The sequence below is a fragment of the Podarcis raffonei genome, chromosome 5 (assembly GCF_027172205.1).
Source record: "Podarcis raffonei isolate rPodRaf1 chromosome 5, rPodRaf1.pri, whole genome shotgun sequence".
NCBI lineage: Eukaryota > Metazoa > Chordata > Lepidosauria > Squamata > Lacertidae > Podarcis > Podarcis raffonei.
The window spans coordinates 61,938,110-61,951,440 of record NC_070606.1 but is presented as its reverse complement, the minus strand read 5'-3'; the positions used below and the strand labels follow the sequence as shown (position 1 = coordinate 61,951,440).

Sequence of the window (13,331 nt, the reverse complement as noted above, 5' to 3'; positions counted from 1 at the left end):
TGGTGAGGGTGCATACAGTCAGCAGAGGGTACAGACCTGTTTAAGCGGAGTTTAAGTCCAGAGCTTTTGGGTGAGTTTTCTTGGAGGCCAACTCAGACAGCTTCTTCAGCCTCTTCTTCAGCTCCAAAGGGAATTTCTCATAGCACTTCTTGCACACTGGCTTCATGTCGAATTCCACAAACTTATTCCTTTCAAAGAAATACAGAAGGATTTACTTTTCAGTTAGGAAGTCATGTGAGGCTTAACATCTAAGTGAGTAAGGTATGTGGTATACATTCCTTTCATTTTTTAAAAAAACTTGCCAATATAAAATCTGTTCCAAATGAATGAGTTAGAACTATGCAAGTAGAAGATCTCTCGTCCAGTCTTCAGCATCGCAGGTTTAAAAGGGTAAAACAAAGAAATATATTTGCCAGTGAGGCTGGGGAGCCACTGCCTGCCAGGTACTGGACGCAGACTGCTTCCCTTGTCCATTTCTGTTCTCTGTCTGAGATACAAAGGATCCCAATCAGAGCTTTCTCTGAAGAAAGAAAGAAAACGTGACTGCTCCGGAAAAGGCTAGGATCAAAGTGTGTGGACTTTTCATGATTTCTGAAAGGGTATCGGTTTAACGCTTGCTTCTTTTTCTTGCATTTTTCACATCTTTTCATAAAATGAATATGTCTCATAAACTCAGTGCTTGAAATTCCAGGTAAGTGTGCTCAATTGTGACTAGATCTTCTTAGATACTTGCTCCAGCCTGCTACTTCAAGCAGCAGGCTTGGGGGTGGGGGAAAGGCACTTCTTCTAAAACAAAATTTGCTGGTGGAGCAAGCTCCGGCCTGTCATGTCAATCAACAAACTGGGAAATCAAAATACAAGCAGATTGGGTAGTGAGCAAGTGCCATGGCCAGCCAATCGACACAATGGAATAAAGCCTATCTTGATAGAAGATTTGCTTACAGGTATGCATACTGTGACCCTACTGGCAGGCTTAAGTGACTATCTGAAAGCAAATCTTATGAATGAGCCCTCCACCTTGCAAGTTGACATGACATGCCCCCTCCTTGAAAGTAATTATGGCACTGTTCCCGTCACACATTAGTTGCAAGTGCAACAGGACTAGCATAGGAACACTGCAAGATAAGGAGTGTCAGTCTGGACTATCTGGTTCCAAAAAGAAATGTCAAACTACTTGCTGGTGATGGAACACTTGTTTGAGTGTATACTTGTATACATATTTTCTCAGTGATTTCAAGGAGTGTCTCCTATGATTTACACGCTTCTCTTGCCAAACTTGAGCCAGTTACTCTGACCACAATGTAACACTGCCAGACTGCAGTAACTCCCTGAGTCATGTTACCTTCCCCCCCAGGACAGCCTTTGCTGGCAACTTACTTCAATGTGAGTTTGATGTTGCAGGTGGAACAAGCGAAGCAGTTCACACACCAAGCCTTGTTGAGAGCAGAGACCACTAGTGGAAAATATGAAACAAGGGTGGGTTATCAAACTGCAGAACTGTACCAAATTGAGCAAGGACAGATGTGGGGGGAAATCAATCACTGAGGCCTTGTCCGTGCAGGGCTGCAACAGCTGCATTGACAAACAGGCTTAAACTTACCATCCCCCTCAATCACATGGCTGCAGTTATAGCAGACATCTCCAAAGAGCTGTGCAGAAAAACAAAAAAGCAAAACAAAATGAGCTTTTTTAAACTAATGGAGGGGGTCTGTCTGCCCCTTTTTATCAAATCAGACAACTTGGTCCCAACAATGGATTAATTTAGTGCCTCTACAATAGTGCCCCACATTACTTTACACATTTCAGGCACCTCAATAGCTTTTCTCACACATTTGCACAACAATCAAACTTGCATTCCCAAGGCTGCTTTTTGCACCCTTTGATAGGAATGGCACACCACAGTAGTGTGCAGCGTATACCTGTCAGGGGGGAAATGTGAGCTAAAAAAACAACAATGCAGATCCTTGGGACTAGAAATATCTTTCTAAGAGAGGATGTGTACTGGGTTTTCTGGACTTAAAAAATAGTGGCTATTGCTTATTCTGAATCTGTTAATCCGTAAGGGACAGGCCGAGGATCTGTTGGAGGGCAACATGCCTGCAATCCATTTCATCTTCACAAGGTTTCTATTGTGTTTTCTCCTCAGGGTTTCACTTCCTCAGGAATTAATGTTAACACAGGTGTTTGGTGCTTTGAAAAAAAACTTGATCTGCAAGAGGCAGGAATGGGCTGTCCCTAAATGCTGCCTTGCATTTAGGACCGCTTACTGGCGGGAAGGTAAACGGCGTTTCCGTGTGCTGCGCTGGCTCGCCAGATGCAGCTTGTCACGCTGGCCACGTGACCTGGAAGTGTCTCCGGACAGCGCTGGCCCCCGGCCTCTTGAGTGAGATGGGCGCACAACCCCAGAGTCTGTCAAGACTGGCCCGTACGGGCAGGGGTACCTTTACCTTTACCTTTAAATGCTGCCTCCAAGCAATTTTGTTATAGTCTGCTTTATTCCATCCCGAGTGCAGTGCAACCTGGCATCAAAGACAATTTGCAGGTGTGTACCCAGTTGTCTGTTTTCTTCCCCTTACAGATTTGCTAAGTGCCTTACATGGAGTGCTAGCAAAGTGCCATCAGTAGGACAGTCTGCATTTACTTTCTCCCACCAAAGTGGATGTGTCTCTCTTTAACTTTTGTAAGAGAAAGGAAATGTGCAGCAATTAATGACACTGTTGAAGTGGAATAAAAGCCTCGCACATGCTCCTATCTCAAGTATTTCCAAATGCAGCTTTACAGCTACAAGTTAAGCAGGGTAAGGTTAAGAACTTTGAGTGACCCTGCAAAGAAGTAGGAAGAGACAATGAGCCCCACCCCCACCCGTGTGCTTAATGGGCAGAAGCCCATTGTCTTCCCTCCCCTCTCAACTGGCTCCTTCTGACACTGGCCTTCCAGCGCATGCATAATCTCGTACAGTGATGAGGCTGCATGGTATCTGAAGCTCAGCGAGATACAGAAAAACGGGCATAGGTATGTACTGTGACATGTTCCCCACTTCCTGAGTGATAGAGGCTACAGTATTGGGTATAGCTTCCTTTGAAAGACAAAACTCTGGAGATATATTTGTAAAGAAAGCAATCTTGTGCAGCCCCCCCCCCCAAGTTTCCAGCTAGAGAACTCTTGGCACTGGCTTTCTCCCCCCAAAAAAAAATTCTATTCAATTTAAATAATGTTTATTTATGATTAAGGTTGCTTAAGTTCCTTAAATTTGCATGTTGCTACCGCTAGGGGTTAGCAGCCTCACTCAGCTGAATCTCTTAAGATATTAAAAGTTTGAAATTCCTTACGCCTCATATTTGTAGGCATTTCAGTTCAAACAGCAGGGATTTCTTAAATCCCTCATTTGGAAACAACCTCTTATCGCTTGCTCATTTTGGGGGGGTGGGAGTGGGGGTTTGGGAGTGCAGAGTTCAAATAAGAACAGATTTCACCTGGTTGTAATGAGTCTCGCAGTAAGCCAGACCTTTCTTCTCATAGTGCCGGTGTCCCAGGAATGGCTTCTCACATTTGGCACAAACAAAATGCTGGAAGGTTAAAAGACATGTCAGAGTCCAGGGGTCTGTGCTACAGGCAGTTTTGTGCCAGAAAAGTGCCTGGATAAAATAAGTAGTATGCAAATATTTGCCAGCAAATATGAACCACACCTTAGATAGACTCCTAATAATAGTTTGAGTAGTGTATAAAGCATTTAGGAATATGATTGACCAGCATTTCGTGGACAGATGTTTCAGCACAGCTTGCCTCTTGATGGGGATTAGTCACTGGAGTGTATTATATCAACCCTCCAGCATCAGCTCTGGCTTCTGATTTTCTCCCAGCCACACTGCAAGGTCCTGCTTATAATCTCTATAGAGTAATTTAATATACTGCCAAAGCATACTAAAGATACTGTTTTCTCAACTATGGATAAACTAAGACTGTCCTGCTGGAATTAATATTTGTGTCAATTTTATATATTTGTTTGGCACACAGAAATTATGACTGTCCCATAATTGTGAAGCTCCTTTCTTTGACGACTCACTAAATCTTTTTGAAATGTAATGCTTTGCAAAAGAAGAAGAAGGGATGTGGCTTTATTACTTGTAATATGTTTGACATGTGCTTTGATACCTAAATAGTATATTTTGGGGAATAGGCTAGAAATCTAAATAAACAGAATAATAATGAATAAACCACCTGAAACAATGGCATGCAGCTCCTATGGCTTCAAAGGAACTGTGGCAGCATCTACTTATTAACACAGGCTGTGTCAGGAGTCTCTCTGTAACATGAATCCCAGAGCAAGTAGCACAACGGGAGAATTCTCACCTCCACATGCCATTGTTTCCCCAGAGCATTGACAACTCGACCCTCAATGGGCCTGCGACAGGCCCCACAGATTGGGATGCCCATCTTGTCATGGCAAGGCAGGCAGTAGAGCTCCCCCTTCAGCTCCCTGGCATCAGCTGTCAGCTCCTTCCTGCACACAACAGAAGGAATAATCAAGACCTTAGCAGAAAAAGCTTGTCCTCAACACTATCATGCTGATAGTCACTCCATCCAAATAAACCAGGGATTCTCCTGACAAATAGGGATAAAGAGAAGCTCTCAAAAGGAAACATTAAACACAAACATCCTTCCTTTGCCTGCTGATTAACAACATGATTGCAACATACAAAAAGCTATTTTATAATGAGGTTCTTGGTTTTTGTGAATCCAGTTTGAAATCTGTTTAGATAAGCAGGCTCCATCAGAAATGGCAGGGATTCTAAAATACTGTAAACTGTAGGGCCCATCAAGCTGCTGCTAAGTTCTAATGCCGTTGCTTTTGTAACAACGAGCCTTCACAACTGGCTCTTTCCAAGGATGTTAACACCCGTCAGGAATAGTGCCAGCTGAACAATGAATTGTATAAGGCGAAGTTTATTACAGCTCAGCACAATCACTACAGTTCCTCTGGGGTTCTTTTTTATTATTCAAATGCTTTTTGAACTTCCGCATTCTTGTTAGTCAGTCTGCAGAAATGTAGCAAAGCTTATTCTTAAGATCGCTCAGGTCCCTTGCACGACACCACAATTGCTCATTCTATGCCTTTTCACTTGCTCCAGAGTCCTAGCTGAAAGAGAGTTGACATACCCGCAGTGGGTGCAGCTGAAGTGATCTGGATGATAGGAATCATTCCTGAACATCAGAGGCTGTTCATCAATTATCAAGTGGCACTTCTGGCAAATATACTTGCCCAAGCCCTTGGCTTTCTCACGATTATGGCAAGGTCTACAGAGGTGCCTAGAGCAGGAATTAAAGAAAAAAGTTGGGAGACATCATACAGGTATAAGCTACACAAGGTTGCTTTCTAGGCTACAGAGCTCAGCTTTGTAGCTGAGAAGGCTTACTTGCGAATGCACCCAGTAGGGTATATTTAGAGACAAAAAGATTGCATGAATGGTCTAAAACTGGCACTGATGGCAAGCATCAAGCTGAATTTTATTTTATTTCATGGCCAAAATTATTGGTTCCCCTACTCATGCTCTCCTAGCACAATTTAGATATCCATAACAAAAAGGAAGCATAAATGGTTAGACCGTTCCAAATACATATTTATGAGTACATACAATGCCAGTGTGTGCATTTCCAAATGTAATGTATGCAACTGTGCCTCTGTACATATGGAACTCCAGTGACACACCCAGTTTGCTTATCTGCAGAGCGAAATGCATAGTCACAGAGGACAGCTGGTAGATGCAACAGTGCAAATACCTATGGGAAAGGAGCAAAGAGACCCTGGGCTTATTCAGGCAGTCTCACTGGCTTCCTGAGAGTTCCAGGCAGGTCACTTAGCCTCCAGGTCCCTACCAGTAAAATAAAGCTAATAATAAATCTCAGTGTCACAAGGCTGTTGTACAGCCTTGTATTTTTACAAGCCTCAAATAGAAAGTCCCAGTGAGCATAAGTGGAAAGGAATGTTATTAACACTCCCTCTTCACAAGTCTTCTACTCTGTTCCTCCCTAGAGCTGAAGATATTGCTGTCCCAGACAAGAGCCACAGTCCCTAGAAAGAAAGCAGACAGCGTTCCTTTATAAATGGGGGCATGCAGCTGTGTTCATCTCAGGATAAAGGCCTCAATTTTATTCCACACTGTGGAACGGAGTCTAATTATACAGGGCAGGACACTGAGACCCCTATAGCATGTGTCCTAAAAACAGCCCCCTCTCATTCAACTGAATAAGGGGCCTTAAGCCCTTTCCACTGACAACCCATTATCAGCAAGGCTCATTCAGAAGTACCCCCCCTACCATCCTATAGACCCTCCTCCACTGGAAGCAAAGAGAGGTCTTAGAATCACAGAGCCGTTTCTATGGCAGCCGTCCTTCTCACCCCCACTCCCACTATTATGGAATTATCCCCTTCTGAAATGTCCTGTTGTGTCTGCAACACCAAATTTCCTCTCCCTTTCTGCAACGCTTTCCAAACTCTCTAAAATGGTCAGAGGGATCCAAAGAGTCAGCGTAAAAGGCAGAGGTTCAGAGTGAGAGAGAAAGAGAGTGCTAGAGAAACATTGGAATATTCATAAATACCACAGCAACTCCCCCCTTCCGAACAGCCCAGCTGGAATGAAAACTGTCTTTCACAGCAAATGTGTTATCTACCCTCCTCTCATGTGAGCAAGATGATAATGGACTATCATCTTCAACAGGGCTCTATATAGTGCAACTCACCCTTCCACTGAACCTGCCACTGTCTGCAACTTCAGGATCATCACTGTTTTTAGCCTTTCTGTCTTACCTACATTTGCTGGCACTCTAAGAAGCTAACAAGATCTTTACCTCTCTTTTCTACAGGACTGCAAGCTGCAAGAGGTAAGCACTTTGGTTTCAATAAGAATTACAACCTTGGGGTGTGGGGGTGTGAAAATTGAGAACGTTCTCAGAGCACCATACTGTTCCCAAGGGCTTACAGATTATACAAGCTAGAAGGGAAAGTACAAGGAGTTGCAGGGACATTTTGATATTGGAAGTTTTATGCTCAAAATGCTCTGCAACACAGAGAGTGCATTCCACTTTTCTTTTGCATTCTGCCTTTCATTTAATGATGGGTACACAGCGCACAGACAGTGCAAGTGGTGCACTTTTTAGCAACTTGTGTGAAAATGGTCTAGCAGTTAGAAACTAGATACAAACAGCATGCAACAGCCAATTAAAGCTACTCTGATGAACCTATACAGTATCTTCAAGTCATAAGAACGGAGCAACAGCACTGTAAAAATAGTGTATGCCTGGGATTTTTCCATTTGACAAAATGTTCTTGCCACTACGCTTTTGAAAAATCATTCTGCTTTCCTAAGCAGAACTAACAAACTAAGACGATTTCTGGGGGCCTAGTAACAATGGATTGATGTTATCGTGTGCGAGTAATGATGTTACTTTCATTTATTCAAAGTCACCTAGATATACACTTATGAATGATATATAAACCATGACAGGAAATGAATTTTATTAACAGAAGTAGCATGTTGGTATACTAGTAAGAACGTAAAGACTCTTGTGAAAACGGTAGCAATGATCCAGAAGACTGCACACACAAAATGAGTTTGCATAAAATAGACTTGAATGCACAGCACACAATGCAAATGAGCAGCTGTGTGCCAAGTTACACTTCTACCTACTGTTCGTGCAATTTGGAAAATTGTGGATAACTTACTCCTAAAACAGAACTGAATAGATAGATAAAGCAATTGTTGCTATACACCCTAACAACTCACTAGTAACACAATCTAAGAGAAGGTGGCCAGTCATTTTCCTATTTCCTATTTATTGACTATTACAGCCAATACGAATAATTCCAAAAAGTATAAATGTTTTATATGTCATATTCTTAAAATCCCACAACTGCAGTAACTACACCAGTGAAAGACATGTATGAGGGAGTGCTTTTAAAACCTCTTCTAGATCACGTTCTTTAAGACAGTGAAAGTGATGACAACAACTATTCATGACAAGAACTATCTCAACATGTTCTACAGAGGTAGCTGCTCCACAAAAATCTTTCAGTTATTAAGGTTCTGTTTATTTCACATGGAAAGGTACCAAATGGAGGCTGCTTGAAATTGCATCCAGTGAAGAACTATGCAGGTACAGCAGTTCAATAAAAGGAGGAGATGCCCCCATTCAGTATTCTCCACACCACCGATAAGTTTGTTTGGTGATGGTATGGGGGCGTTTCCAGACTACTGCTATTTTTGCACAACTTGCAGATTCAAGTTGCACAAATGAAGCCGATTTGGAGCTCTTGCAGAACAAACCCACTTCCCTAAAATAATGGACTTTCTGCGATAAGGAAGGGATTGCAAGTGTACTGGAAAGTGTGGGATAACACTTGCTTGACACAGCATTGTCTAATCTCCCCATAAACAAATAAAGCTGAATGCTCATTTAATAGCCAGTGTTGCCTAAACTCTCTGCAGACAAATCAGGCTGAATGCTGATTAAACAAGTTGTCCAGAAGCAACAGTGGAGACAAAACTGCCTCATGGTGAAAAATTCTCCAGAGGCATTGCATAGAGGCAGCCACTAGACAAATACTGTACCATATTAGCGAGCTTCCATGTGCCAGCCCTTTCAGGGAATAGTTTTAAGATAAATAAGTCAAATAAGGATGCAGTTTAAACAAATAGGTTTATTAGGAGTACACTGCCAAATATTTTTCATGTCGATAACAAGCTCCTAATTTAGGGATCACATGGAAATAATTAGCAAGATTCCTGTGTGTGACATTTAATTGTGCAGTAGATATTTGCTATATATATTTTAAAAATTTTAAGTTAACACTGGAGATTGTTTAATGTCAACCATCAAAATTGTCTATGAAAAATGAGGAATTAAAAGCCTGCTGTGTTATTGCAACTTTGAGAAAAACAAGTGGAGAGAATTTCTAAAGCATTTGATGGAGATGTCCTGTTGCCCAACATTTAAGGGAAAGATTTCTCTTCTGAACAAGGGGAAGGCTGACTTCTTGTGTGTGTACGGGGAAGAAACTCCTTATTTTGCCTCTTTTTAAAAATGCTGTACAAGAGAGCACTCTGTGGTCAGATGAAGGAATTACACGTAAGTCTATTACAAAAGAGCAGTCTGTCCCAATTAGAGCTCAAGTTAAGATCTCAAACAATTTTCAGCTTTTACATACAGTGGTACCTCGGGTCAGTGGCGTAGCGTGGGGGGTGCAGGGGGGGCCGGCCGCACCGGGCGCAACATCTGGGGGTTAGGGTTAGGGTTAGGGGGCGCAAATCCACGGGTTAGGGGGCGCAAATTACTTGCCTTGCCCCGGGTGCTGACAACCCACGCTACGCCACTGCCTCGGGTTAAGAACTTAATTCGTTCTGGAGGTCTGTTCTTAACCTGAAACTGTTCTTAACCTGAGGTACCACTTAAGCCAATGGAGCCTGCTGCTGCACGATTTCTGTTCTCATCCTGAATCAAAGTACTATTTCTGGGTTAGCGGAGTCTGTAACCTGAAGCGTCTGTAGCCTGAAGTGTCTGTAACCCGAGGCACCGCTGTATTCAGAGAGCAGGAGCCATGGGTCCTTTATCCCAGCATGCTTTGCAGCAACCTGTGAGTACTTTGCACCACACATGGTATAGGTTAATGAACAATGCAATCCTAACCATGTTCACTCCCACTGAGTTCAATAGGACTGGCATATAAGGATGTGAGAGACATTCTATTCTGTTCACATTTAAAGGCTAATCTACTGGTTGGCCACTGTAAGAACAGGATGCTGGACTACTGTTTCCCCCCGAAAGTAAGACACCCCCGAAAATAAGACCTACTTCCAGTTTTGCCTCTCACTGTAATATAAAGCATCCCCCGAAAAGACGACCTCCCCGATAATAAGGCCTCCCCAGAATATAAGGCCCCCGAAGCTACCATAAGGCGTCTGACTCCTTTGGACCATAGCAGCGGGCACCGCTGCGCAGCTCACTGATTGGCCGCAGCGCAGCCGGAGCTGTTCAGGCAGTGCGAGGTCTCTTTAAATCAGAGAGCCCACGCCACTGCCAGGACAAGCTGCCGCCTGCTGCTCACTCTGCCCTGATGGAGTCTGGCTGACTCACAATTAGACAATAAATGTGTACCGTATTCTTCTTCATGGAAAAATAAGACATCCCCTGAAAATAAGACCTAGCGCATCTTTGGGAGCAAAAATTAATACAAGACACTGTCTTATTTTCGGGAAAACAGGATAGATGGGTTGTTGGCCTGATCCAGCAGGCTCTTAGGATGTTGCATTTTCTTATGTACCAAAATGGCACTTCCTGAAACAATACACAAACCACAATAAAGCTATCCTTTGGGATTCATACTTATCTGAATTATGTGACACAATTCTCTGACCAATGTTTTTAAAAATGCACATATTAGAGAACATTGTGCAGAAAAATGGATACATTTGTGAAAATAAAATGTAAAAATGCCTATTAGAGAGAAAAACTTGCAAAACTGTAAATGTTGACAAAACTGCATACAAACATGCGTTAAGAGAAATCTGCACTAAAATGCTGGTTTTGTTTTTTAAATTGCAAGTTGCTGCAGTAAGGTGGATCACATAATTTAAGATTGGAAAAATGAGATACAGAGAACTGAAATCGACAGATCCTTCCATTCCATCCTTTTGAGTTACACTCTGCTTTGTGATTTTTTTACTTAATTCTAATGAAACATTTTATGCAGCTGTTGCTGTTGTTTCTAATGGGTCATCATAGTCTGGCATTTAAACAATCCTGTAATTCTCACTTCTACTGTGCCCTTAGCATTATTATTTTTTAAAAAATGTAAACACATAATTAAAAGTACTTTATTGCTAAAAATGCTATCCATTATCTGAGTCTTCATTTCATCTTATGCATCCTCTTGTAAGGAGCAGCAGAAGCCACTGTGTGGTAGGGACAGGCTCCTGCAGCCTCGTCTCCAATCCAGCAGTAGCTGTTCCTCCAGTGCTTCAGTTTGTAAAAAAATACAATATCTGCAAAGTGCAATAAAGTGATGTATGCCTGTCCGTTGTATATCATCCTGTAAACTTTACAGCTTTAGCTGCCCCCCCCCAAATATTAACAATTAAGAGATTCTAAGAACCAGTTTATTATACTGCAAAACTTTTAAAAACTAAACTTACTAAAACAAAGTAGAGTACATACACTTTTAATGGTCATGGAGAGCACAGAAAAAGTGTGGCTAAGATCTAGAAAGGCTCTTGTGTGCATACAAACTGAGTATGTACAAGGTTTGGCCATTTTTTACTTCTGATGGCAGCCCCTTTTATCTCGCGGGGTGCTACTTTAAGGGAGCCCCTCACTATTTGGGGGTGGCTTTTTAAGAGAGTGGAAGCTGTCAGGAGTAAAACTGGAAACCCCTCTAACATATGCAGAACATGACATAGGATGCTTTGGATCCTGGCCAACATTCATTACAAACATAAGCAAACCAGCAGGCTTGGCGGATTTCCATGTTGCCTCCTCTACGTTGTAATATTCTTCTCTAGCTTTTTCTTCTTTATTATTTCAGGTTCATATTTCAAGTCCCGCAGTGAGGAATGAACAACCTAGCTGACTCTTCAGGCCTGTTCTTCAACACTTCACTGGAAAGTTCAGAACAATGTGGCAAAGAGACCAATACGGAGAACATCCTTTTTGCTACTTTCTACCTTCTGGATTTCATCCTAGCCTTTGTTGGCAATGCTCTGGCTCTTTGGCTTTTCATCCGGGACCAAAAGTCAGACACCCCAGCCAACGTTTTCCTGATGCACCTAGCCATGGCCGATCTATCCTTTGTGCTAGTTTTGCCAACCCGGCTAGTATACCACTTTTCAGGCAATCACTGGCCATTTGGAGAGATCCCTTGCCGACTCACAGGCTTCCTTTTCTACCTCAACATGTATGCCAGCATCTACTTCCTCATGTGCATCAGTGTAGATCGCTTCCTAGCTATCGTGCACCCTGTAAAGTCCCTCAAGCTCCGCAGATCACTCTATGCCCACTTGGCCTGTGCTTTCCTGTGGGTTATAGTTGCTGTGGCCATGGCGCCTCTTTTGGTCAGTGTTCAGACAGCTGAGATGAACAATACCACCATCTGCCTGCAGCTCTACAGAGAAAAGGCATCACGCCATGCTCTCGTGTCATTGGCTGTGGCATTTACGCTTCCATTTTTTACTACCGTGACCTGCTACTTGCTGATCATACGCAGCCTGAAAAGAGGGAACCGAATTGAGAACCATCTAAAGGAAAAAGCCATCAAAATGATAATAATGGTTCTCATGATCTTCTTGGTCTGTTTCGTGCCCTACCATATCAACCGTTACATTTACATTCTCAATTACGATGGTGTGAAGACTTCCTGTGAAATGCAGCGGATTCTGGCTCTTGGCAACCGAATTACTTCCTGCCTCACCAGCCTGAATGGTGCCCTAGATCCCATCATGTATTTCTTTGTAGCTGAGAAGTTCCGAGAGGCCTTATGTGGTTTATTTTGCAGCAGAAAAGCTGCAAGGCTACCTTCAAGTTATGATGGGAAAACGAATGACAGCTCTTTGAGCACTAAAACTGAACTGTAACTAATGAAATCAAGTGCTTTTTCAAAGAAAGGCTTTTTCTATCTGATACAATTAAATCTCCAAGATAGCAAAACTGTGTTTCTCCAAGATCACACTCTGATCTACGCTTCATTCTTGAGAAAACGAGTAACATATAGTAATTTTTGCACAGCTACCACCAGCAAGTGCTAATTCTCAGCGGAAGGTAGACTGCAATCTCAATGTATACAAATATAACCAGCATTACACTACAATAGCCACCCTTCTGATTGTCTTCAGACAAGAAAAAGGAAGAAAGCATTTGCTTAATAACGCCATGATTGCTCCATGAAATATTTTTGTACTGAAAAATAACAGGCAAATACTTCCATCTTCAGTTATCAAACAAGCAAACTGCACAGCTAAGATCCAATAGTCCTGACATTCTCTAAGAAAGGTGTTCTAAATTTACATCTGCAGAGCTTTGAGAAGATTGTGCATATAGATTTTGACATGACCTGATATGAAAAGGAAATCCTCAAAGTCTCCAACACATCTGCAAGAAAGGAGAACCATTTGATTTTCTAGACAGCTCAATCGTCTCATTGTTGACTTTTGACTATGGACAGCAGTAAACTTGATATAAACACCACATTACAACTTAAAACTCTCTTCTGTTACAGCCTTGGCTGCAGCTCTTATTTTCAGTAACATTTAGAAACAATGACATGACACAACTTGTTTCATTTTATC

At 42.3% G+C, this 13,331-nt stretch overlaps 2 protein-coding genes across 4 annotated transcripts in view; one reads left to right on the top strand and one right to left on the bottom strand.

The window, feature by feature from the left end:
- LIMS2 (LIM zinc finger domain containing 2) overlaps nt 1-13,331 on the bottom strand; it is a 28,955-nt gene continuing 15,624 nt past the window's right edge. For both annotated transcript variants that reach the window (XM_053389616.1, XM_053389615.1), the window contains exons 5-10: nt 5,158-5,307; nt 4,351-4,501; nt 3,474-3,566; nt 1,601-1,649; nt 1,378-1,453; nt 1-188 (exon numbers count right to left, since the gene is read on the bottom strand). In XM_053389616.1, the coding sequence (XP_053245591.1) occupies nt 41-188; nt 1,378-1,453; nt 1,601-1,649; nt 3,474-3,566; nt 4,351-4,501; nt 5,158-5,307 (667 nt within the window). In that variant the 3' untranslated portion in view covers nt 1-40. The remainder of the gene's footprint in view (nt 189-1,377; nt 1,454-1,600; nt 1,650-3,473; nt 3,567-4,350; nt 4,502-5,157; nt 5,308-13,331) is intronic.
- Nucleotides 2,924-12,877, top strand: GPR17 (G protein-coupled receptor 17). Of its 2 annotated transcripts, none has more exons than XM_053389617.1 (3): nt 2,924-3,012; nt 6,717-6,879; nt 11,576-12,877. In XM_053389617.1, the coding sequence occupies exon 3, from the start codon at nt 11,604-11,606 to the stop codon at nt 12,618-12,620; it is 1,017 nt and encodes a 338-aa protein (XP_053245592.1). In that variant the 5' UTR covers nt 2,924-3,012; nt 6,717-6,879; nt 11,576-11,603; the 3' UTR covers nt 12,621-12,877. The 2 variants fall into 2 exon arrangements, with proteins under 2 accessions (XP_053245592.1, XP_053245593.1); XM_053389618.1 differs by having other exon boundaries at nt 2,929-3,012; nt 6,862-6,879.